General features: G+C 42.0%; 1 protein-coding gene and 1 long non-coding RNA gene across 4 annotated transcripts in view; one reads left to right on the top strand and one right to left on the bottom strand.

Moving 5' to 3' along the window:
- Positions 1-1,964: 1,964 nt before the first annotated feature.
- LOC136395088 (uncharacterized) lies at positions 1,965-22,136 on the bottom strand. Its single transcript, XR_010749266.1, has 3 exons — positions 21,859-22,136; positions 2,290-2,453; positions 1,965-2,023 (listed from the first exon to the last, which is right to left on the bottom strand). It is a non-coding gene; the product is annotated as an uncharacterized lncRNA (long non-coding RNA).
- A 199-nt stretch (positions 22,137-22,335) lies between these two features.
- Positions 22,336-24,929, top strand: part of USP12 (ubiquitin specific peptidase 12) — a 113,203-nt gene continuing 110,609 nt past the window's right edge. For 2 of the 3 annotated variants that reach the window (XM_066369240.1, XM_066369239.1), the window contains exon 1: positions 22,336-22,623. In XM_066369240.1, the coding sequence (XP_066225337.1) occupies positions 22,576-22,623 (48 nt within the window). In that variant the 5' untranslated portion in view covers positions 22,336-22,575. The remainder of the gene's footprint in view (positions 22,624-24,929) is intronic. The other variant, XM_066369241.1, reaches the window with a different exon arrangement.

The following is a 24,929-nucleotide window of genomic DNA, read 5'->3' as shown; positions in this document are numbered from 1 at the left end:
TTTTTTTTTTTACAGAGACAGAGAGAGGGATAGACAGGGACAGACAGACAGGAACAGAGAGATGAGAAGCATCAATCATTAGTTTTTCGTTGCGCATTGCAACACCTTAATTGTTCATTGATTGCCTTCACATACGTGCCTTGACCGTGGGCCTTCAGCAGACCAAGTAACCCCTTGCTCGAGCCAACGACCTTGGGCTCAAGCTGGTGAGCTTTTGCTCAAACCAGATGAGCCCTCGCTCAAGCTGGCAACCTTGTGGTCTCGAACCTGGGTCTTCCGCATCCCAGTTCGATGCTCTATCCACTACACCACCACCCTGTCAGGCAAAAGGAGATATTCTTAACTTCCCACTCATTGTTCAAATCTTTTATCTGGGATGGAGTGTTCTAGACCCCCCACCTCAATTCTGGAAACATAGTTGATCACTTTCTTCTTGGTGGTAACAGTGTACTTCAAATGTTTCCTCTATAAGACATGTGAGTTCCTTGAGGTTGAGAACTAGGTGTTCTTTATTTTTGTAGTTGCAGTGCTGTGCACAGGGCCTGGTTGTATCAGTCAAGTTCCTGGCAGGAAACTCAGGGCATTGTCAAACCATGTGTTTGTGGATAGTTTAACAAAGGGACTATTACAAAGGTGTGAGCAGGGTTTAGTGAAAGCAACCAGGAATGGTGCAGCATCCCAAGGTTAATAACAACAGGGCTTGGTGAATGGGCAAAGGGAGGGAATGGCTACCAAAACTCAGCAAGAGGGCTGCATGGAGCTCAGAATGGAGGGGCACAGCCAATCCATATGGACCCATCAAGCAGGGAATCAGGGGAATAATTACCTCAACTTCACTTTTCTCCCACCTTTTGCTCTCTTGCTCATGTCTGCCATTGGCCGAACCGAATCAGAACCTCAAGGTCACGAGAGCATATTGCTGCACACCATACAGGCCACACAGGTCAGCCCCCCAGGTGTACTGAGAACTGGCTGGAGTAGATGGAAGAGATCTAGTACAGGAGCTCTCTGCATCCCCTCTTAGCCTTTTCCAGCACAGGATATCTATCTGTAAGTTCTACCAACTGTTGTATCATTGCATAGTGATTTCAATTCAGTTACAGTCTGACCTGAAGTCTAAAATGTTCGCCATTGCCAGTGGAAGGTATGGGGAGGTGAAGTTAGGAGAAAGTTGAAGGGAGGGGAACAATGAAAATAATCACCATAAAATATAACTGCTCCTAAGGTGCCTGCCACCTGTGTTCCCTGGATCCAGTTAGCATATCTTCAGGGTTATAGCCCAGGGCAATGTTCTGTAGAATATCAAGACAAACAAGTTCCATCCAGATATTAATACAGTGGGATGTGATTTAGCCCCGAGGCAGGACAGTTAAGATATCATACTGTTCTTGACACATGATGGCAAACTACATTTAGTTATTATTATTTTTTTTTGTATTTTTCTGAAGCTGGAAATGGGGAGAGACAGTCAGACAGACTCCCGCATGCGCCCGACCAGGATCCACCCGGCACGCCCACCAGGGGCGACGCTCTGCCCACCAGGGGGCGATGCTCTGCCCCTCCGGGGCGTCGCTCTGTTGCAACCAGAGCCACTTTAGCGCCTGGGGCAGAGGCCAAGGAGCCATCCCCAGCGCCCGGGCCATCTTTGCTCCAATTGAGCCTTGGCTTCGGGAGGGGAAGAGAGAGACAGAGAGGAAGGGGGGGGGTGGAGAAGCAAATGGGCGCTTCTCCTATGTGCCCTGGCCGGGAATCGAACCCGGGTCCCCTGCACGCCAGGCCGACGCTCTACCGCTGAGCCAACTGGCCAGGGCCTACATTTAGTTATTTTTGCTGATAGAGGAGGGGGTAGTGAAAGCATTTTCTAGGTCATTAGCTGCTTTCTAAGTGCCAGAAAGTGTTGCCTTTGGGGAATTCAGCTCACAGCAATCCTGCTGAGAGAAAGCCAACCTCACCCCACACTCTGATCTCCTGCTGGTGCCTCCAATTAGCCAAATGCAGCTGAAACACAATCCTATAGGTCAGCCTGTGGGGACACAGAGGAGAGTAGAGAACATGGAGATTAGGTCTGAAGATGCAAATGGAAGCCACCCACCACACTTACATGTGACATAATATATAGTGCTTGTCTGACAAATGAATATGTCAATGGCTTCAGCTTCCATGTTAAGGAAAGCTTGCTTTCTCAGTCATAGATTTAAGTTAGGAGTCATGTTACTGGGCAGGAAGCTGTCTGAACCAAAGTGATTGAAATTTTACTGCCAGTACATGATGCACTTTCTGACTACTTACTGTACAATGGAGACAGCTAGTGAGTGCAGGATTTGAGATTTTGAAAGTTCTAGGGTCCTCTGCTGATTCATCATGGTTCAAGAGTCTCCTTAATTTGGAGTTTTATCACAATCTCATTCCTCCCCTTTTCAGCTCAGACTGGGTCACATTCTTCTTTTTGGAGACTATCAGGAGGTACAGGATGTTAAAAAGATATTGGCACCTATGGACAAAGCTTGAAGACATGCTAAGTGAAATAAGCTGGTCACAATAAGACAAATACTGCGTGACTGCAATGATACGAGGTTCCTAGAATAGTCATACTCATAGAGACAGAGTAGAAGGGTGGTTGTCATGTATTCGGGGGTGAGGAAATGGGGAGTTGCTGTTGAATAGATATAGGGTTTCAGTTTTGCAAGATAAAAGAGTTCTGGAGATGGATGGCAGTAGTAGTTGCACAAGAATATAAATGTACTTACTGCCACTGAACTCTAACACTTAAAAATGGTTAAGATGATGATTTTTTTTTTTTTTTTTTTTTTTCATTTTTCTGAAGCTGGAAACAGGGAGAGACAGTCAGACAGACTCCCGCATGTGCCCGACCGGGATCCACCCGGCACGCCCACCAGGGGCGACGCTCTGCCCACCAGGGGGCGATGCTCTGCCCATCCTGGGCGTCGCCATGTTGCGACCAGAGCCACTCTAGCGCCTGGGGCAGAGGCCACAGAGCCATCCCCAGCGCCCGGGCCATCTTTGCTCCAATGGAGCCTCGGCTGCGGGAGGGGAAGAGAGAGACAGAGAGGGAAAGCGCGGTGGAGGGGTGGAGAAGCAAATGGGCGCTTCTCCTGTGTGCCCTGGCTGGGAATCGAACCCGGGTCCTCCGCACGCTAGGCCGACGCTCTACCGCTGAGCCAACCGGCCAGGGCAAGATGATGAATTTTGTTACATGTAATTTGCCACACAAACACACAAAAAGATATTAGCACCTTATATAGAAAAGCACATGGGTTTTAGAGGTGCTTCAACTGATTAAAAATCCCAGCATTAGCACTTACTAGCTATGTGGCCTTGGGCAAGTTACTTGATCACTGGGAGCCTCAATTTCCTTACTTCTAAATTGGAATTGCCAATATCCTTCTCACTGGATTCCTGAGAGAATCAGGGAGGAAATATGCATAAACACTTCCAGCAGAAGCTGTCTCTAGATGTTGATTTCTTCTCCTTCAAAACAAAACCATGGGGGCCCCGGCAGGTTAGCTAAAGCATCTTCCTGAAACACCAAGGTTTTGGGGTTTGATCCCCAGTCAGGGGTTTTGGGGTTTGATCCCCAGTCAGGGCACACACGGGAAGTTACCTAAGAACACACAACTACCATATTCCTCCATGTATAAGACACACCGTTTTTCGAAAAATTTGGAGTCTAAAAACTGGGTAGGTCTTCTACAGTGGTTGTAGATTTTTTTAAACTTGTATTTCTCGCTTTTTCGCGCTTGTTTTGTGCTCATTGTTGAAGACAGTGATTTGTCATCAGACACAGATGAGGACAAGCTAATGGATGGGAGTTTTGACAGTGATGAGGAGTTGTATGAATTTTATGATGAATAAAACTTGAGTTCAATAACTTTATGTAAAACTTTTTTTTTTTTCCCCAAAATTCGGGCCCCAAAATTATGGTGCATCTTATACATGTGAGCGTCTTATACATGGGGGAATATCTGCCCCTCTGCATAGTTGCTGTTAAAAAAAAAGTAAATTTCAGTGCACACCATGCCTGGTAGAATTGACCAGAGGGAATTGGGAAAGGCTAAAGCAAAAAACAAGCAAAACCATCCCAAAACAAAAACACAAGCTCTACCAAAAAAAAAAAAATAAAATTGGAAAACATTGCTTTTGTGTTTGGGCCTTGAGAATGGAGTGCTAGGAACATTAAGAACATAGAGGAATTTCTGGGTTTTCTTCCTTTCTCATCTCTCGCCTACAATTTCTGTCTTATAATGAACAATTTTTAAATTTTATTAATTTGAGAGAGAGCGGTCTAGCTGTTGCTGCCCTTATTTATGCATTCATTGGTTGATTCTTGTGTGTACCCTGACCAGGGATCAAACCCACAACCTTCATGAACTGGGATGACATTCCAACCTAGTTGCTCAGCCAGGGCCACACCTTCTGCCTTTCGATTGAGCAAGAAAACAATCCATGGACAGCCCCCTTGAAGCAGGCAAATAAAGCTTACCCTTTAATTCATGTGTAAAGAGACCATGGCTTTCTTTACTTACAGAGTATGGGCCAATTAAGGCAAAAGATAGAGCTCTAAGGAAGTCCTAGGCAAGGAGGTGTCAGAGTTCAATTGCATGCTCTAACCAGAATTAAACTAAGCTCACATTGAGAAGTCACATTTAAAATGAAAAAAACTTTAGAGTGTACCTCATAATTTAGAAATGTTGTCACATAAATGTCTTTTATTTAGGCTTTTTAACGTTTAATTTAAATTTTGAAATGGTTAAGCATTTGCATGGTTCTAAACTCAAAACAGTATTAAAAAGTACACAGTAAAAATTTCCTCTTTCCTTTTGTCTCCGATTCCCTTATTCCTACTCAATCCCAGGAAATTATCACAAACAGCTTCTTATATATTTGATAATTTATGCTAAATATATTTTGGAATTTTTGCTTTTAACATTGCTATGCTCGATATGGTGTTAAAAAGAAAGTGGAAGCCAGGCCTATTTCCCTTAACTGGTGACAGAACTTGAACATTTTAGGAAAGCCCCAGGTGGTACAGTGCCTCTCACCAGGTGCCCCAAGTGGGTGAATTAGGTCAAGTGGCAAGGAGGCCTGCTAGATCTTTGCTAAGAGTCAAATTTGACAATAAAATCACAAGTTAGACCCAAATTCTTACAATACAAACTCCAAATCTATGGTTAAACTCTTGTAAGGCATATAGAAAAAACACCCAGAAACATTTGAGAATTAGGTAATAGGGAGAGGGCAGAGTGAAGGAAGAAACTGTCTCCAGGAAAAAAACCTGAACACAATACAGAAAATCAGAGTTATAATTGGGGAAGTTAGACATCGGTGCTGGAGACCTTTTGGAATCTGGAGGATATTACTTTCTTTTTTTCCTGATGAACTTTCTTGAGAGCTGGGCAAATGATGAGGTGAAAATGGGGAACTCCAACCTGAAGAGGTTCAAGAAGCAGCAGAGTATCTGTTACTACTTTAGGAATCTTCAAATTTATTGTGTTGATTAGTCAAGATGAAACACGTCTAAGTATCAGAATTCTTTTATTTTCTATTTGCTCTGGAGTTAGAGTTGGACATACTTACAGTGTAGGTATTTATTTGTTTGAGTTCATTCAGTAACAAGTATCTACCAAGAACTTATTATTATAATTTATGCTAAATATATTTTGGAATTTTTGCTTTTAACATTGCTATGCTTGATATGGTGTTAAAACGAAAGTGGAAGCCAGGCCTATTTCCCTTAACTGGTGACAGAACTTGAACATTTTAGGAAAGCCTCAGGTGGTACAGTGCCTCTCTCCCAGGCTTTGGGGATAGACTTTTACAAATAGACAAGGTTCTAGTTCTTATAGAGCTTATACTGATAGGAGGTGATCAGGAGTCAGGGCAGGCCTTCTTGAGGAGGTGACATGCAGTTGAGGCCTATTATGTGAAGGGGAAAGTGTGTTCTAGGGAGGGGGAATGGCAGAGGAGGCATGGGGCTTGTTAGTGTTTAATAAACAAAATGGAGGCAAGTATGATAGGAACATAGTGAGTGAGGGGGAAGAGTATGAGATGAAGCTAGAAAGACAGAAAGGAGGAGGTGGTGGAGACAACAACAGACATATCTGTTCTTCAAAGATATAATTCTGTTACTCTTTGAGATTTTCCCACTTTTCCCTGAGGATCAGGACCTAAAGAAGAAACAATCACTCTCTTCTCTGGGCCCTTATAAATAGCATAAATCATACAATTGGCACTTGTCTAACTTAAAGTTGTTTGTATACGTTCTTCTCTCAATAAGACAGCAGACTTTTTGAAGACAGAACTCTTGTTCCTTATGTGTCTACCATAAGCCTTCACAGTAGCAGGTATTCAACATATATGTATTGATTTAAAAAAATGCAATTCATTTACATGGCTGCATGAGTGCGTGACCAGAAATGGACCACGTTTGTAGATGAAGTTGTTAGTGTGTACTACACTTAATGGTTCTCTCTTTGTTGTCCTTTTTGCAGAAGAAAGAGGTAACTAATGAAAGCATTGAAAAGGTGTTCCCTTCTCAAGTTAAGTTCAGTAACTTTTTAAACTTTCTTTAAACAGTTGGAATGACTGTACCATCCTCCCCAACATCTGGGTAGTCTCCTCTGGTTAGGCCTCACTTAAAGAGAAGGCAAGTACACAAAGAATATATTCTGGTTTACTTTTGTGCTCACCAGTGGTCTGGGTTTTTTGTCCAGTTATAGACCTGTTAGTTTGATATCTCCTTGGAATTCTCTGCCATGTTAATCTCAACAAATTGCAGGATTAGGAAACCAAACTGATGCTATGAAGAACATGGAAGAGGTGATAGATATGACAGCAGAGATTCCAGAGCCCATAACCTTTGCTGGTGTCACTATGGGTTGGATTGTCCCCTTAACATTCTACTCATCTCTACGAACTCCCTGCAAAACTCCTTGTGGCAGCCTTGACATATCCCACACTCATTCAAGGTCCCTGCAGGCAACTTACCCTCTGCCTGGGAGACCACTGACTTCCCCTCTCCCCTCACTGTTCATCCTATTCTGGATTTGAAGCTGTCCTCAGCTTGTCCTTTGCCCCTGCAGGCAGAGCTGGTTATGCAACCCCTAACCCCAGCTGACAGCAGATGTTTCTTCGTTTTCTTAGCTCATTTTCCATAAAAATCATGTGTCTACCCCAATAAACTGTGTGCTTCCTGAGGGTGAAGATTTCTTAGTCATTTATAGATGATCAATAACACTGGGGAACAATTGATTTTTCATTTTCTGTTACATGAGGTATTAGAACTGTTTCTATATACTTCTGCATCGCTGATTCCAAATCTGAAATCCATTTTTTGGTGCATGCTCTAGTTTTTATGCAATTTTAATTTATTTTTGTTACAGTTAATGGCATGCATTGGTTTTTAAATTGGAGTTAAAGGGCAATGACTCTTGGATTGAACATAACCACAAGGCAATTAATGTTTTACAAACATCACTTTTACATAATTGTAGTTGTTTTTAAATGTAAAAAATTATTATCTGATAAAAACACCCTCTTATTTTGTTTTAAGATTGAATCATGGCTTGTTCGAGTAGGCGTAAATATAAGAATAGTCCTGACACCTTCTGTTATATATGTGGCTATTACACACTTCAACATCAAAGGCGCAATAACACGTGCATATATTGCCTATTTTCAAGTTCCTCTTGGCAATCAAGAGAAGAATTGAGCTCCTCATATTGTGTGTCATAATTGTGAGGAAATGCTTTGTGACTGGACAAAAGGAAAACGCAAAGGAATGCCTTTTGGTATTCCCATGGTTTGGCATGAACATAAGGACCACAGCAGTGACTGTTATTTCTGTCTGATCCACACAAAGGGATCGGCAATAAAAAACGGCATATGATCGCATATCCTAATATTCCTTCAGCAATACGACCTATCCTACACTCTGAGACATTCCCAGTTCTAGTTTTCAATGGTTTTATTTCTTCTAAGGATGAAAAAAGTGAACATGGTGATCAAGTGTATTTTGGTAAGATGCATGAGGAAATGGTTGTAGAATCTGAAGGGTCTTCTTCTGATGCCAAGCAGTCATTAACCCCTCAGCAGTTTAGCCAACCCGAATTGAATGACTTAGTAAGAGATTTGGGCCTATCAAAGAAAGCAGCTGAGTTACTAGCCTCCAGGCTTCAAGTAAAGAATGTACTTCACTGGTCAGCTAAAGTATCCCATTTTAGGAAGTGTGAACAAATTTTTGTGGACTTTTCTTCCGAAGCAAACACTTTGTTTACTGTCATAACAGTAGTCTTCTCAGCCAGCTAAGTGTTACCACTTACAGTCCAACAGAATGGTGGCTCTTTCTTGACAGCTCTAAATAGAGTCTGAAATGTTTTCTCCTACACAACGGTAATGTTTATGCAGTGGTTCCAAATTGGTTATTCAACTCATCTGTGAGAAGATTATAATGACATAAAAATTGTCCTCGACTTACTTTTTATTTATTTTTATTTTTTTGTATTTTTCTGAAGCTGGAAACGGGGAGGCAGTCAGACAGACTCCCGCATGCACCTGACCGGGATCCACTCGGCATGCCCACCGGGGGGCGATGCTCTGCCCATCTGGGGCTTTGCTCTGTTGCAACCAGAGCCATTCTAGAACCTGAGGCAGAGGCCATGGAGCCATCCTCAGTGCCCGGGCCATCCTTGCTCCAATGGAGCCTTGGCTGCGGGAGGAGAAGAGAGAAACAGAGAGGAAGGAGAGGGGGAGGGGTGGAGAAGCAGATGGGCGCTTCTCCTGTGTGCCCTGGCCGGGAATCGAACCCGGGACTCCTGCACGCCAGGCCGACGCTCTACCACTGAGCCAACTGGCCAGGGCTGTCCTTGACTTTCTGATGTATGAGGAGCATAACTGGATCATTTTTTGTGTGGATCTTAAAATGGTAAATTTCCTGCTGGGACAACAGAGAGGTTTCACAAAGTATCCTTGCTTTCTGTGTTTGTGGGACAGCTGAGCTTGGGAGGAACACTGGACATAGGAGTGGCCGAAACACGAAGCTCTGGAAGTAGGGATGCAAAATATTGTGAATGAACCTGTAGTTAATTGAGACAGGATCATTTTTCCCCCACTTCACATCAATCTTGGCTTAATGAAGCAGTTTGTTCAGGCTTTGAATAGAGAAAGTGAATGCTCTCAACATATTATTTCTGCTTTTCCTGCCTTGTCTTTCAAAAATATAAAAGCAGGTGTATTTGATGGACCTCAAATTTGAACCCTCATACGTGACGAAGAATTTGCCAGGAAGATGAATAAGGAGGAGAAAGCAGCATGGCAGTGTTTTGTGGCAGTTACAAAGAACTTCCTTGGCAACAAAAAAGCAGAAAACTATGAACTTCTGGTTCAAAGGATGCTATTGGCTTTCCACGACATTGGATGTAACATGAGCGTTAAGATTCACTTCCTGAACAGTCACCTTGATAAGTTTTCCAAAAATCTTGGAGCTGTTAGTGATGAATAGACTACTGCTGGAGCATCAAACGAGATTGTCTTCAACAAGTACACAAATGCAAGAGCTACAAACGCAAATTTTGGCCTGAATAGAATTTAAATAAGTTTTGCGCAAATTTTATGATTAAAATAAGTGTTTTAATATGTTCTATTTTGAAATTGTAGACAAATTCTGATGCAATCATATCTTTTAGTGTATTAGTGTATTTACTGCATTATATAAATTCATATATTTTCACAAAGATGATGCTCAAGAAGACATTCTACTTCATCATGTAAAACTAAATGTTGAAAATTTTACAATAAGATGAAAACCTAAAATCTTGAATTGCAAAAAAAATGTAGTTTACAGAGAAAAACTAATGTTAGATTTGAGATCCGCACACTCGAATTAGGTAAGAACAAGTGTTTCTGTGGATGCAACAAAAATTTTGTTCCCCAGTGTAATAATTGTTTTAATGAATGAACTTGCATTTCAGTTTTAAATACAGTATACTGGGGTATGCCTTTGGTTCTCTTCTTTTTAACTTAGATTTAAATAAAGACAGAGTTTTAGGTATATTAGCTATATGCCATTCTGCCCAGCAAACCAGTTATGTGTTCATTGTGCAGATATCTGGACTTTGCTCACCTGAATTAGAAGTCAGTCTTGAAAAGTATGTGGCGGACTTGTTGATTCAAACCAATAAAAGAACATCTCTGTTTTGATTAAGATCAACCTTTGAGCAGTTGGATGATGTTAATTCATGCCACCAAGAGGGCTGATTCATTCAACTGTCAATGCATAGGGTAGAGAAGGAGACAGATCATGAGTTTCCAGTCTGTTATGGGTTTGGACCTTGGCTTTGCCCTACCCAGACAGGGCCACGGTGACTGTGGTAAAATGAGCAGCAAGAGCATTAGAAGAGTTACGTTAGAAAATGCATCTCAAGTGGGAATTAGGTGCCTGGCACATAGCAGAGGCTCATTAAATCTGAGGGAGTAAACTGGAAGCCTGAAGGCTGTATTTGCCCACCCTAAATTTTAAAAAATATTGATTTTGAATGGCCATTGTGAGTTCTTCAGCTTGTGTTAAGAGCCAGGCACTATTTGAAATATGCTTCACGGTATGTCCTTGGAAGTAGGCATAACCATTGTCCTTATTTTCCAGATGAGGAGAGTGAGACAAAGAAATATCTTCAAGGCCCTGGCCGGTTGGCTCAGTGGTAGAGCATCGGCCTGGCGTGCGGAAGTCCCGGGTTTGATTACCGGCCAGGGCACACAGGAGAAGCGCCCATCTGCCTCTCCACCCCTCCCCCTCTCCTTCCTCTCTGTCTCTCTCTTCCCCTCCTGCAGCCAAGGCTCCATTGGAGCAAAGATGGCCTGGGCCCTGGGGATGGCTCCATGGCCTCTGCCTCAGGCACTAGACTGGCTCTGGTCGCAACAGAGTGATGCCCCAGATGGGCAGAGCATTGCCCCCTGGTGGGCGTGCCGGGTGGATCCCAGTTGGGTGCATGCCGGAGTCTGTCTGACTGCCTCCCTGTTTCCAGCTTCAGAAAAATACCCCCCCCCCAAAAAAAAAGAAAAAAAAAGAAATATCTTCAAGTATATTTTGTAGCTAAAACCTGTATGTGAGTCCCAAAGGAGTCAGTGCCTCTCAAGTTCATCTTACTAGAATTCAAAGGAGGCACTTTTACATGAGCTGGTCTAGCAACAGAGTGGATATAAGTGTGGCCTCTGAGCCAGGTTCATGTCTGTCACAATTCCATTGCTTACTAGTTGTGCAACGTTGTGCAAGGGAAAACTTTTCGCTTCTTCCCCTCTAGGATTTTTACTTAATAATTGACATAAGACGGATCAACAGGTGAAAAGCAAATTTAATTTGTTACTTGCAAGAGTTCATGGAAATATGAGACTCAAAGAAGTGACCAAAGCAGGCAGCTTTTACAGCTAGTGCTCGACTTACGACCACGATTTGTTCCGACAGATCGGTCATAACACGATTTGGTCATAAGTTGAGTAGGCTATATGTACAGTACTGTGAAATGATGTTATAAAAATCTTTAAGTCATATTTTATCATAATTTTCTTTCATTATTGTTATATATAATAATTTTTTTTGTTCATTTTATGCCATTTGTATCATCTCTATATCATTTTGTTTCTTATTTTTACATTTGTCAGGTTTAAGTAAAATACTGCATTACCAGTACAACTGGTTTGATATTTGCAAACACAATTTTCTCTTGGTAGACATCTTAGGAGGGGTTTGATGAAAAATATCCAAGACACAAAACACAAACTGCTGTACTGAGTCTAGGATAACAGTTGAAATGGTGCATGTGGAGATGGCAGTGCTGCTGGAAGCTGGTCCGCACTGTCATAAGCCCAGCTGGGTAATGCTTGTGCTGCCAGACATGGAGCAGTCGTGGCTAGCGATTGTGGTTATAAAGTCGAATGGTCGTAAGTTGCATAGGTTGTAAGTCGATCAATATTTGTATAAGCTTTTAAAACTTTTTATTTATTGATTGATTTTTAGAGGGAGAGAGAAGAAGGAAGAGAGAAACACTGATATGTTGTTCCACTTAATTATACGTTCATTGGTTGAATCTTGTATGTGCCCTGACTAGGGATCAAACCCACAATCTTGGCATACTGAAATGATGCTCTAAGGAATGGAGCCACTCAGCCACGACCTTTTATACCTTTTAGACAAAGAAACAATACATACGTGATGAACTGACAAAACAAAGAGATTTGGGCTTGGGGTAGCTAATGAGGGGAGAAGTAACAAGGTTTGTTTATATAGCTTTCTTAGCCCTGACTTCCCCATCTCTGGCCACAAGGATGTTTCTCTACTCTCCTGATACAGGGAGGGTACCTTCCACATAAAAGATTTACCATATTCCCCCATGTATAAGACACATATATTTTCAAAAAATTTGGGGGCTAAAAACTGGGTGCGTCTTATACAATGGTTGTAGTATTTTTACTCACATTTCTCGCTTTTTCACGCTTGTTTTTGTGCTCCTTGTTGAAGAGAGTGATTCGTCATCAGACACAGAGGAGAAAAAGCTAATGAATAAGAGTTTTGACAGTGATGAGGAGTTGAATGAATTTTATGATGAATAAATCCTTGAGTTCAATAACTTTATGAAATATATATTTTTTCCAAATTTCAGCCCCAAAATTAAGGTGTGTCTTATACATGGGAGCGTTATATACATGGGGAAATATGCTATCTCCTGCTTTCAGGGGGGTGAAGGAGGTTCAGTGTCCTTCATGCCCTAGCTGTTTTTCAAGTAACTGTAATTCCAAATAATATGCCAAAGTAGTGTGTTTGGGGATAGCATATTCTACTCCCCTCACTTGGGAAAGTTATCTGTGCACCTCAATCTCCTAGAAAATGGGCATAATAAAAGCACCACCTTACTGGTTTTGTTATGAGGATTTGATAAATGCTTGGTGTACATATAAGTCCTTACTAACCACTACCTGTCATTATGGATGTCTTATACCCCATCTCTATCTGTCTCTACTGCTCCCTTCCCTACCCTACCACAGGCAGCATTTCACTCATTTATGTTAGCTGGTGCAAACCCAAATGCCTTTGGGAAAGAGAGGTGGCAGAATATATGAAGGAACATGTGGTTCAAAGGAGACAGGATGAGTAACAGAAAATATGGATGGCTTGCAAGGAACTGGACAGCACATGATTGCATAAAAGTATTCAAGTGAAATAATTTTTAAAAAATGTGCTGACCAACACTTCAACACAGCTCTACCAGGTAAGGAGATCACTACTGCAAGAAGCCTATAAGTCACATAGAGAATAATGGATAGACAGAGAAGCATAAGTCATATGCTTCAACAAGGTAAGTCCTAAGAAAAAGTCCTGGATGAATTGGAGTAATCAAATTACCAGATGCAGAGTATAAAATAATGATTGTTAGGATGCTTAAGGATCTCAAAGCTACAATGAATGGATTTAATGAACACCTCAATAAAGAAACTGTAAGCATCAAAAAGGACATGGAAATCATAAAGAAGAACCAGAGAGAATTGATAAACACAATATCAGAAATGAAGACTACACTAGAAGGAATTAAAACCAGGCTGGATGAAGCAGAGGATCGAATCAGTGACTTAGAAGACAAGATAAGTGAAAACACAGAAGCAGAAAAGCAAAAAGAAAAGAAGATCAAAAAGTCCGAGGAAACCCTAAGAGAGCTCTGTGACAACATGAAGAGAAACAATATCCGCCTAATAGGGGTTCCTGAAGGAGAAGAGAAAGAACAAGGAGTAGAGAAGCTCCTTGAAGAAATTATAGATGAAAATTTCTCTAAATTGATGCAGGAAAGACTCACAAGTTCAAGAAGCAGAGAGAACCCCATTAAAAAAAACCCAAAGAGACCTACACTAAGACATATCATAATCAAAATACCAAAGCTAAGAGATAAAGAAAGAATGTTAAAAGCTGTAAGAGAAAAACAGTCAATCACCTACAAAGGAATACTCATAAGGATGATATCCGACTTCTTAACAGAAACACTTGAGGCCAGAAGGGATTGGGAAGAAATATTCAAAGTACTGCAGAACAAGAACCTACAACCAAGACTTCTTTATCCAGCAAGACTATTGCTTAAAATTGAAGGAGAAATAAAATGCTTCCCAAGACAAAAAAAAAACCCTCAAGAAATTCATCATAACCAAACCAATGCTGCAAGTAATGTTAAGGGGCCTGCTGTAGACAGAACAAAGCAGGGGGAAATATATATATTAAAAGAGGAATATAGATTTAAATAAAAAATGGCAATAAACAACTACATATCAATAACCTTAAATGTAAATGGATTAAATGCTCCAATCAAAAGACATAGGGTAGCTGCGTGGATAAGAAAACAGGACCTGTACATATGCTGTCAACAGAAGATGCACCTCAAAAGAAAAGATACACATAGACTGAAAGTAAAAGGATGGAAAAAAATAGATCATGCAAATGGACATGAAAAAAAAAAGCTGGGGTAGCAATACTTATATCTGACAAAATAGACTTTAAAACAAAGACTATAGTAAGGGATAAAGAAGGTCACTACATAATGACCAAGTAAGGGAGCAATCCAAAAGGAAGATATAACCATTATAAATATCTATATGCCTAATATAGGAGCACCTAAATATATAAAGCAGATTTTGATGAATATAAAGGGCGAGATCAACAGCACTACTATAATATATAGTAGGGGATTTCAATACCCCACTAACATCACTGCATACATTCTCAAGAAAGAAAATTAACAAAGAAACAGCAGAATTAAGGGACACACTAGATCAACTGGATTTAATAGATATCTTCTGAACATTTCACCCTAAAACATCAGAATATACATTCTTTTCCAGTGCTCATGGTAAATTCTCTAAGATAGACCACACATTAGGGCATAAAACAAGTCTCAACAAATTTAAGAAGATTGAAACCATATCAAGTATCTTCTCTGACCACAATGGCATGAAACTAGAAATCAACTACAATAGGAAAACTAAAAAACACTCAAATACTTGGAAACTAAACAGCATGTTATTAAACAAGGAATGGGTCAACAATGAGATCAAGGAAGAAATAAAAAGTTTCCTTGAAACAAATGAAAATGAGCATATAACAACTCAAAATCTGTGGGACACAGCTAAAGCAGTTCTGAGAGGGAAGTTCATAGCATTACAGGCATACCTTAAGAAGCTAGAAGATTCCCAGCCAGGGCACACAGGAGAAGTGCCCATTTGCTTCTCTACCCCTCTGCCGCGCTTTCCTCTCTGTCTCTCTCTTTCCCTCCCGCAGCCAAGGTTCCATTGGAGCAAAGATGGCCCGGGCGCTGGGGATGGCTCTGTGGCCTCTGCCTCAGGCGCTAGAGTGGCTCTAGTCGCAACATGGCGACGCCCAGGATGGGCAGAGCATCGCCCCCTGGTGGGCAGAGCATCGCCCCTGGTGGGTGTGCCAGGTGGATCCTGGTCGGGCGCATGCGGGAGTCTGTCTGACTGTCTCTCCCTGTTTCCAGCTTCAGAAAAACGAAAAAAAAAAAAAAAAAAAAGAAGCTAGAAGAAGCTCAAGTAAACAACTTAATCCTGCAACTAAAAGAACTAGGAAAAGAACAGCAAGTAAAGCCTAGAGGAAGTAGAAGGAAGGAAATAATAAAGATCAGAGTGGAAATAAATGACATAGAGACTAAAAAAACAATACAGAAGATCAATGAAACTAAGAGCTGGTTCTTTTAAAAAGTAAAAAAGATCGATGAACCCTTAGACAAACTCACCAAGAAAAAAGAGAAAAGACTCAAATAAATAAAATTAGAAACAAGGGTGGAGAAGTAACAATGTACACAGCAGAAATACAAAGGATTGTAAGAAAATACTATGAAGAACTGTATGCCAAAAAATTAGACAACCTAGGTGAATTGGACAAATTCCTTGAAAAATATAATCTTTCAAAAATCTATCTGGAAGAATCAGAAAACCTAAATAGACCGATTGCAACAAATGAGATTGAAACAGTTATCAAAAAACTCCCAACAAACAAAAACCCTGGGCCAGATGGCTTCACAGGCAAATTCTACCAAACATTCAAAGAAGAACTAACTCCTATCCTTCTCAAGCTATTTCAAAAAATTCAAGAGGAGGGAAACCTTCCAAGCTCCTTTTATGAGGCAAGCATAATTCTGATTCCAAAGCCAGGCAAAGACAACACAAAGAAAGAAAACTACAGGCCAATATTCCTGATGAATTTAGATGCTAAAATTCTCAACAAAATATTAGCAAACCAGATACATGAAAAAAATCATACATCATGATCAAGTGGGATTTATTCTGGGGAGGCAAGGTTGGTACAATATTCGCAAATCAATCAATGTCATTCATCACATAAACAAAAGGAAGGACAAAAATCACATGATAATTTCAATAGATGCAGAAAAAGCATTTGATAAAGTCCAGCACCCATTGATGATCAAAACTCTCAGCAATGTGGGAATACAGGGAACATACCTCAACATGATAAAGGCCATCTATGACAAAACCACAGCCAACATCATACTCAATGGGCAAAAATTAAAAGCAATCCCCTTAAGATCAGGACCAAGGCAGGGCTGCCTCCTTTCACCACTCTTATTTGACATAGTTCTGGAAGTCCTAGCCACAGCAATCCGACAAAAAGAAGAAATAAAAGGCATTCAAATTGGAAAAGAAGAAGTAAAACTATCATTATTTGCTGATGATATGATACTGTACATAGAAAACCCTAAAGTCTCAGTCAAAAAACTACTGGACCTGATAAATGAATTCAGCAAGGTGTCAGGATATAAAATTAATACTCAGAAATCAGAGGCATTTTTATACACCAACAATGATCTGTCTGAAAGAGAAATTAAAAAAACAATCCTCTTCACTATTGCAAAAAAGAAAATAAAACATCTAGGAGTAAATTTAACCAAGGAGGTTAAAGACTTGTACTCAGAAAATTATAAAACATTGATAAAAGAAATCAAGGAAGATACAAACAAGTGGAAGCATATACCGTGCTCATGGCTAGGAAGAATAAACATAATTAAGATGTCCATATTACCCAAAGCAATTTATAAATTCAATGCAATTCCTATTAAAATACCAAAGACATACTTCAAAGATATAGAACAAATATTCCAAACTTTCATATGGAACCAAAAAAGAGCATGAATAGCCTCAGCAATCTTGAAAAAGAAGAACAAAGTGGGTAGTATCACACTTCTGGACGTCAAGTTATACTACAAGGCCATTGTACTAAAAACAGCTTGGTACTGGCATAAGAACGGGCATATAGATCAATGGAACAGAACAGAGAACCCAGAAATAAACCCACACTTTTATGGACAACTGATATTTGACAAAGGAGGTAAGGGTATACAATGGAGTAAAGACAGTCTCTTTAACAAATGGTGTTGGGAAAATTGGACAGCTACCTGCAAAAAAATGAAACTAGACCACCAACTTACACCATTCACAAACATAAACTCAAAATGGATAAAAGACTTAAATGTAAGTCATGAAAGTATAGCATCCTAGAGGAAAACATAGGCAATAAGCTCTCCGACATCACTCGCAGCAATATATTTGCTGATGTATCTCCGCGGGCAAGGGAAATGAAGGCCAGGATAAACCAATGGGACTACATCAAACTAAAAAGCTTTTGCACAGCTAAAGACAATATGAACAAAATAAAATGTAAACCACACAATGGGAGAACATATTCGACAATATGTCCGATAAAGGGTTAATAACAAAAATTTATAAAGAACTTGTAAAACTCAACACCAGGAAGAGGAACAGTCCAATCAAAAAATGGGCAAAAGAAATGAATAGACACTTCTCCAAAGAGGACCTACAGATGGCCAATAGGCATATGAAACAATGCTCAACATCACTAATCATTAGAGAAATGCAAATTAAAACCACAATGAGATATCACCTCACACCAGTCAGAATGGCGCTCATTAACAAAACAACACAGAATAAGTGCTGGCAAGGATGTGGAGAAAAGGAAACCCTCCTGCACTGCTGGTGGGAATGCAGACTGGTGCAGCCACTGTGGAAAAGAGTATGGAGATTTCTCAAAAAATTAAAAATAGAACTGCCTTTTGACCCAGCCATCCCACTTTTGGGAATATATCCCAAGAAAACCACATCAAGGACTCAAAGGGAGAAATGTACCCCCATGTATATGGCAGCATTGTTTACAATAGCCAAGATCTGGAAACAGCCCAAGTGCCTGTCAGTGAACAAGTGGATTAAAAAGCAGTGGTATACACACACAATGGAATACTATGGTGCCATTAAAAAGGAAATCTTGCCTTTTGCGACAACATGGATGGACCTGGAAACTATTGTGTTAAGTGAAATAAGCCAGGCAGAGAAAGAAAAATATCTTATGACCTCACTCATCTGAGGTATCCAATGAACAATATGAACTGAGGAGCAGAATAGAGACAGAGGCAGGATCAAAGGATCCAGAAGGAAAGTGGACAGAGGGAAAGGGGATGATAGGCTGATAGGATGGGATGAGAGCATAAAAGCAAACCCTGGAGGGAAGGGGAGAGGGCGTTACTGGGAGGGGGACAGGAGGAGATGTACTGGAGAACACGGGGGGGGGGGGGGGGGGGGGGAGGGGAGGATGTATTTGGGGTGGGACACTAGAATCTATGTAAACACAATAAATTAAAAAAAAAAAAGAAGGGATGCCCGAACAGTACAGGCCTGCCAATTTCAAATACTCAGCTGAATTTTAAAGAGGTGTGGGTCTTGCTATATTTTGAATTCTGAAGTACTAGCAGGGCCCATTTTGTCAGATTTAAGAGATAGGAGTAATGCTAGAGATGTTTCATAATCTAAAAGTATATTTTAAATGGTACTGCATCTGTTATGAGTATTTTTTAAAGCATCTTATTTTTTTCAAGCAGTTGAAAAACAAGCATTTGCTAATATTTACTTCTGCTTTCAGTATCTTTTGTTTTTGTCCTTAAAATTAGAAAGATCTTCTATATAGGGTGCTAAAGAGTAACATAAACTTCAGCTGTCCTCTTTTGTAGGGAAGTCTTTAAAAGAAGAAAAAATAAAACAAAAGCTTGGGCTCTAAAATGTGGGTCAGATTTTAAAATTTAGATTAATAATAAATGTAAGTCAAGAATATATAAAACAGCTCCACCCAGGTAGCTCGGTTGGTTAGAGCATCATCTCCTTACACCAAGGTTGCTGGTTCAATCCCTGGTCTGGGCACATACAGAAACAGATGGATCTTTCTCTTTCTCTCTCTCTTTCAACCCCCTCTAAAATCAATAAATATTTTTTAAAAAGAATATACAAAATAAAGTAGATGCTACTTGCTCTATTATCTAATTAATAGATGCTAATTATCTAATTACTGTCTAATAAAAGCACCACGTTAGTGGATGCAAAAAAGCAAAAGTTCAATGTAAATTAATTAAACAGAGGATTCTAAAAAAAAATGTGCTGACCAACAGATTAAAGTTGGCTTTAGTTTATTTACTTGCTTGGTCTCTGAGGTGACCTGGGTCTATTTTGTAGCTTACATGCTTATGAAGGCCCAAAAGAAGTCAAGAGGTACACAAATTCATCTTCCTCTAGGCACAATCAAGTTCTTTATAAAACTGATACAGCTGTAGGTAAAAACTGTGTTCTAAGTCTCGATGGCCCTCTCCAAACTCTGGGTGCAGAAGTGTGGCCTTTCAGCCAAATGTTATCTTCAACTGCAGTATATATGGTTAAAAAAACACTTTAGGGCTGTGCCTAGCTCATAGATGGATCTTGTTTTCGTTGTGCCTCTCCTCTCATTAACCTTAGGCTGAGGAGACAAGACGACATTATGAGGTTGTGCAATTAGGTTCTTGTTGCCCTGGCCGATTGGCTCAGCGGTAGAGCGTCGGCCTGGCGTGTGGGGGACCTGGGTTCGATTCCCGGCCAGGGCACTTAGGAGAAGCGCCCATTTGCTTCTCCACCTCCCCCCTCCTTCCTCTCTGTCTCTCTCTTCCCCTTCCGCAGCCAAGGCTCCATTGGAGCAAAGATGGCCCAGGCGCTGGGGATGGCTCCTTGGCCGCTGCCCCAGGTGCTAGAGTGGCTCTGGTCTCCGCAGAGCGACGCCCCGGAGGGGCAGAGCATCGCCCCCTGGTGGGCAGAGCGTCGCCCCTGGTGGGCGTGCTGGGTGGATCTCGGTCGGGTGCATGCGGGAGTCTGTCTGACTGTCTCTCCCCGTTTCCAGCTTCAGAAAAATAAAAAAAAATAAAAAAAAAAAAAAGGCCTTGTTCTTATATAAACTTATGTGGCCTTTATTCCTGTGACATTTTAGGATTCATGTACATCAGACCTGTTTGCTGAAACAGAATAGCAAGTGGGGAGGACAGGATTATAATAGACCAGGGGTCAGGAACCTATGGTTCGCGAGTCAGATATGGCTCTTTTGATGGCTGCATCTAGCTCGCAGACAAATCTTTAATAAAAAAATAATGTTAAAAATATAAAACATTCTCATGTATTACAATCTATTCATTTCCTACCGCTCATGTTCATGGTTGCAGGTGGCTGGAGCCAATCACAGCTGTCCTCCGGGACAACACCAAATTTTTATTGGATAATGCGTAAGGTACACAGGTCGTTGTATGGCTCTCATGGAATTACATTTTAAAATATGTGGCGTTCATGGCTCTCTCAGCCAAAAAGGTTCCCGACCCCTGCAATAGACATTTATATCCAAATAGGCCAGAAAGGACCAAGGAACGTGGTGACACTGATGGGAGGCCCAGCCAGGCCTTGAAGGTCTAAGTAGAAAGGAACACAACAAGATAGAATTCAGGTGGGTGACATTTGCAAATCTAGGCAGGGAAACAGGAGGTAAGCACCCACATATCTGAGTGTGTGGTGACAAACAGGGTTCCAGCCTCTGGCTTGGGTACCAGGCAAAGAGGGAGGACCCCAACTTGTACGGAGGCAGATGTCTTGAGAACCAAGCTAGCTACTATGGAACTCTGCTATATTCTATTTGCATTATTTTCTCCAAGTGAACTTATAACATAAATCACTATAGAAACAGAATTCATATACCAGAAATCTATTTTTCGCCTAAATTTTCCTTTGAATGCTTTGTGTTTTAAATACTTTGAATCTATGAGGTAAAGGTATATTTGATTTTAGAGGTTTGTCTGAAATGGGGGAACCCAGAAAGGCAGCCCATCACTACATTTTACCATACATTTTAAAATATCACAAACAGTATCACAAGCTTTCTAAAATAATAATTTATAAGGTTATTCTACTCACTTGAACTTTCTCAAATAATTAAAAATAAACCTGAAGTGCCTGACGAGAACAGGGTACAATAAATTTTATAAAAGGAGAAAAGCGAAACTATACTACTAGCTAACACTGCTTAATATAATAACTGCTTAAATATTTCTCATGGGACATTTTTCTCACTTGCGAAACTTCTTGTCTCGGTAACATCATCATCATCATTGCTGGGTTGAGATCTCTACTTTGCAATTCAACTTTTAGAACAAGTATTAATTATATTTAGAAACTATATTTATAAACATATTCTAATTTTATGGCCAAAAGGCAGGCATGAAGGCAGCTTTGCCTTCCTTCTTCCCAATTCGTCACCATTAGTTACCTTTCTTCTTAATCAAAGAGCTAAATATAGTTTCTGCTTTGCCTCTTTCATTTTTATGCAGTTAAGTCTTTCGTTAAGTTAGGGAGTTTTGACTCAGGCGACTCACCCATTATATGCAAAACGAAATAAACTACCTTCCATTTTGTTAAGTGCTCGAGACGCTGCATTACCTGGGTTATTTTAACCGTACAGAAGCAGGTTTACTCTCATCCCACCCAGCATTACCCAGACCTCCGCCCCATTTTCTGTTTCAGCAGTAGGAACCAGCTGTCTGCTCCTCCTCGGTGGAAGCTGCGGGTCAGTCTCTTTCGCGATTTGCGTAGATTGCCCTCTCCGCCTCCTGCAGCGACACGCACTTGCCGATCAGCCCCCTGCCGCTCAAGCTCGTACCCGTGTGCAAGCTCTAAGACCGCGAGGAACGTCGGCGGGAGACCGGGTTGGCTCGGGAGCTCCGTGGGGGGTGGGGGTGGGGGTAGGGGGAAGAGGCGCGCGCAGGAGAGCGGGCGGGAGCGCGCGCGGGGCGGTCCCGACGCGCGGCGGGTGGGCGGGGCGCGCCATTGGGCCGAGCAGCAGCCGGGCAAGCCGGGCATTAGGGCCTCGGCGGAGCCCGCTCTCCGCGTGCTGGGCGGGGTGTGTCACGGGCCGAGGCGGCGGCTGCGCCCTGCGCGGGGAGGAGCCCGGGGCGGGCGCGCGGCCAGAAGGCGGGGGCTGGGGACGGAGTGGGGAGTGACGGGGCGCCTGCAAGACGCCTGCAGCGGCCCAGCAGGCTCGGTACGTGGGTCCGCGGCCGCTCGGTGTCCGCCCGCGGGCTGCGGTGCGAGCGGGCGGCCCGGCTCCCTCCCCTAGCCCGCCGCCGCCGTGATTGGGTGGAAGATGGCGCTGGGCGGATGGAAATCCTAATGACAGTCTCCAAATTCGCTTCCATCTGTACCATGGTAGGTTCGGCGGGAGCACGGCCGGGGCGGCCGCAGGCCGGCGGCGGGTGGGCGGCCAGCCCGGTCCCCGATCTCCGCCCTGCGCTCCGGCTGTCCGCGGGGGCGGTTACACGGCGGGGGCGGCCGGACCGCGGCGGGCAGGGAGCGCGGGGATCAGAGTCCCCGGGGACAGGGAGGCGGCACGACGGGGACCAGAGAAGGGCGCCGATGCTGTCTGTGACGGGAGGGGATGTGGGCCCCATTCTTCAGCGCCCTGGGGCTCCATTGCTGAACTGTCCCGCGGCGGCGGGGCGCCCCGCTGTGGCGCGGTGGCTGGGGCACGGCCCGGGCCGGAGGGGAAGGACACAAGGCGACGCGCTCCATTTCCGTCTGGAGGCGCGGGGAGCCGGGGGTAGCCCTGGGCGGCTTTGGGGTCCCCCGGCAGGAAGGCAGGGTCTCATTCCTTTCCGAAAGAGGACGGAAGTCGAGTGCAGATTCCCACCCCGTGCCTCTCGCGAGGCCGAGTCCCCCACCTGCTGCTTAGAGGAAGGGGGTGTGTATGAAGGTGGAAACTTGAAATAAGTGCTGTGGAATTTTTCACCATTTCTCCTCTTTCTAAGAGGAACGAGATACCTCTTTTCCAACTATGTGTCCCGGTGGCAGTCTTGTCTTTGGGTATCCACGTTAATGTTGCAAACAGCTTAAGCTTTCCTGTCATTTGTTTACTTTGAATATAGAAGGCTTATCTGAGTATGGCTTGAAGTATTTCTATGCCGGGACTGACTGCAAGCGTTGGTCTGTGTTTTACTGGAGTTTCTAAGTAGACTTTAAGGGCAAAGTGGTAATGCCTGTTGAAAAGTCCCGAATGAAGCAAAACGTGGCTGCGTATAAATCTTGGTGTTTTTGTTCTTGGCCAGGAGGACTTCAGTTTTCCACACGATGGGGCAAATTCGTTTCATTAGCTCTTAATGAGCTTACTTCTGAGGATCATAATTATGGGCCATCACAGAGAAGTTATTCTTTGCAACGTGGCCCTAGTGATTATGTTTTTAAGGACTTCTGAATTCTTTCCTTATATTTACTCTTATTAGCTTTTATTTTTATGCACCCCACTACATATAGGAGATCCCCAAGCAACCTTGGATTTAAGAGTGGTACATTTTATGTACCTTTTTAAAAGGAGTGGTGAATTAGATCTGCAAAGATGCTTTAGAGAAGCAGATTCTGTATTGCGTACTGACGAACAGTATTTTAAAAATGACTGAAATCAGGTGGGATTAAAATCTACAGCAGTGATTTTTCAACCGTTTTCATATCATGGTACAGAAACTAATTACTAAAATTCTTTGGCACAGCAAAAAAATAAATTTTTTGCTGATCTGACCAAGAACTAGGTATAATTTTGATTCATTCACTCTGGACAGGTATTGTTGTGTTGCCGTTGTAATTTTTTTATTTGACAATCTAAGGGATAAGAGGTCAGTGCGCCTGACTAAACAGTCAGGTGTTGCATGTTTTAAAAATTCTTATGGCACACCGGTTAAAAATTGCTGATCTACAGGATTAAAGAAATCATTGAAGAATAAATCATTGGAGAATTCATTTCTTCAAATAGGTGGTTTTTTTCCCTCAAAAGTTATATTTCAGGAAGCATTGATATGGAAGAAACTAGATTAAAAAGATTCCTGAGTGTCATTTGGGTTATTTTTAGATATTCCAGTTATTATTCTGTTTTAAAAGGAATGTGATAATTAAGTCTTTGAAAATGATAATCTTGCCAGATTGCTGAGCTACACAGCTTGTTGGGTCATAGTTCGTTTTCAAAGTCGAGTGCTTTAGGAGTGCTGTGTACTAACCATTCATTCGTTCACTCAGGTATTTCAGCTGTACCTTTGGTATCTACTAAGGGCTAGACTTTGTTGAGTGCTGGGGATATAGCAGTGATTAAGACAGTCCCTGCTTTCACATTGTTTATATTGTAGTTGAGGGAGACAAACAACATTCACATGACCATATTAGTAAATATAAAATGTTATAATCAGATTAGGAAAATGAGGCACAGAGAGATTGGCCAAATCGAACATGAGTAAGTAGCATTCTGATCTCAAGAATTTTAAACTCCAAAGCTCTTTCTAGGGCTTCCACTTGGGGCAATTAATTGCATGTGATGTGTGTGTGTGTGTGTGTGTGTGTGTGTGTGTGTGTGTGTGTATTGTTGGTAAATACAGAAATAATTGTACCAGTGCCTGGCTAAGTGAGAATGTTCCAAAACTAGTGTTAAAATTGTGTCTATATATATATTTGAATCAATTCTGATGTGCTTCCAA

Source organism: Saccopteryx leptura, chromosome 2 (assembly GCF_036850995.1).
Source record: "Saccopteryx leptura isolate mSacLep1 chromosome 2, mSacLep1_pri_phased_curated, whole genome shotgun sequence".
NCBI lineage: Eukaryota > Metazoa > Chordata > Mammalia > Chiroptera > Emballonuridae > Saccopteryx > Saccopteryx leptura.
Note: the sequence above shows the minus strand (reverse complement) of the source record. Positions and strands in the feature narration are given on the sequence as shown.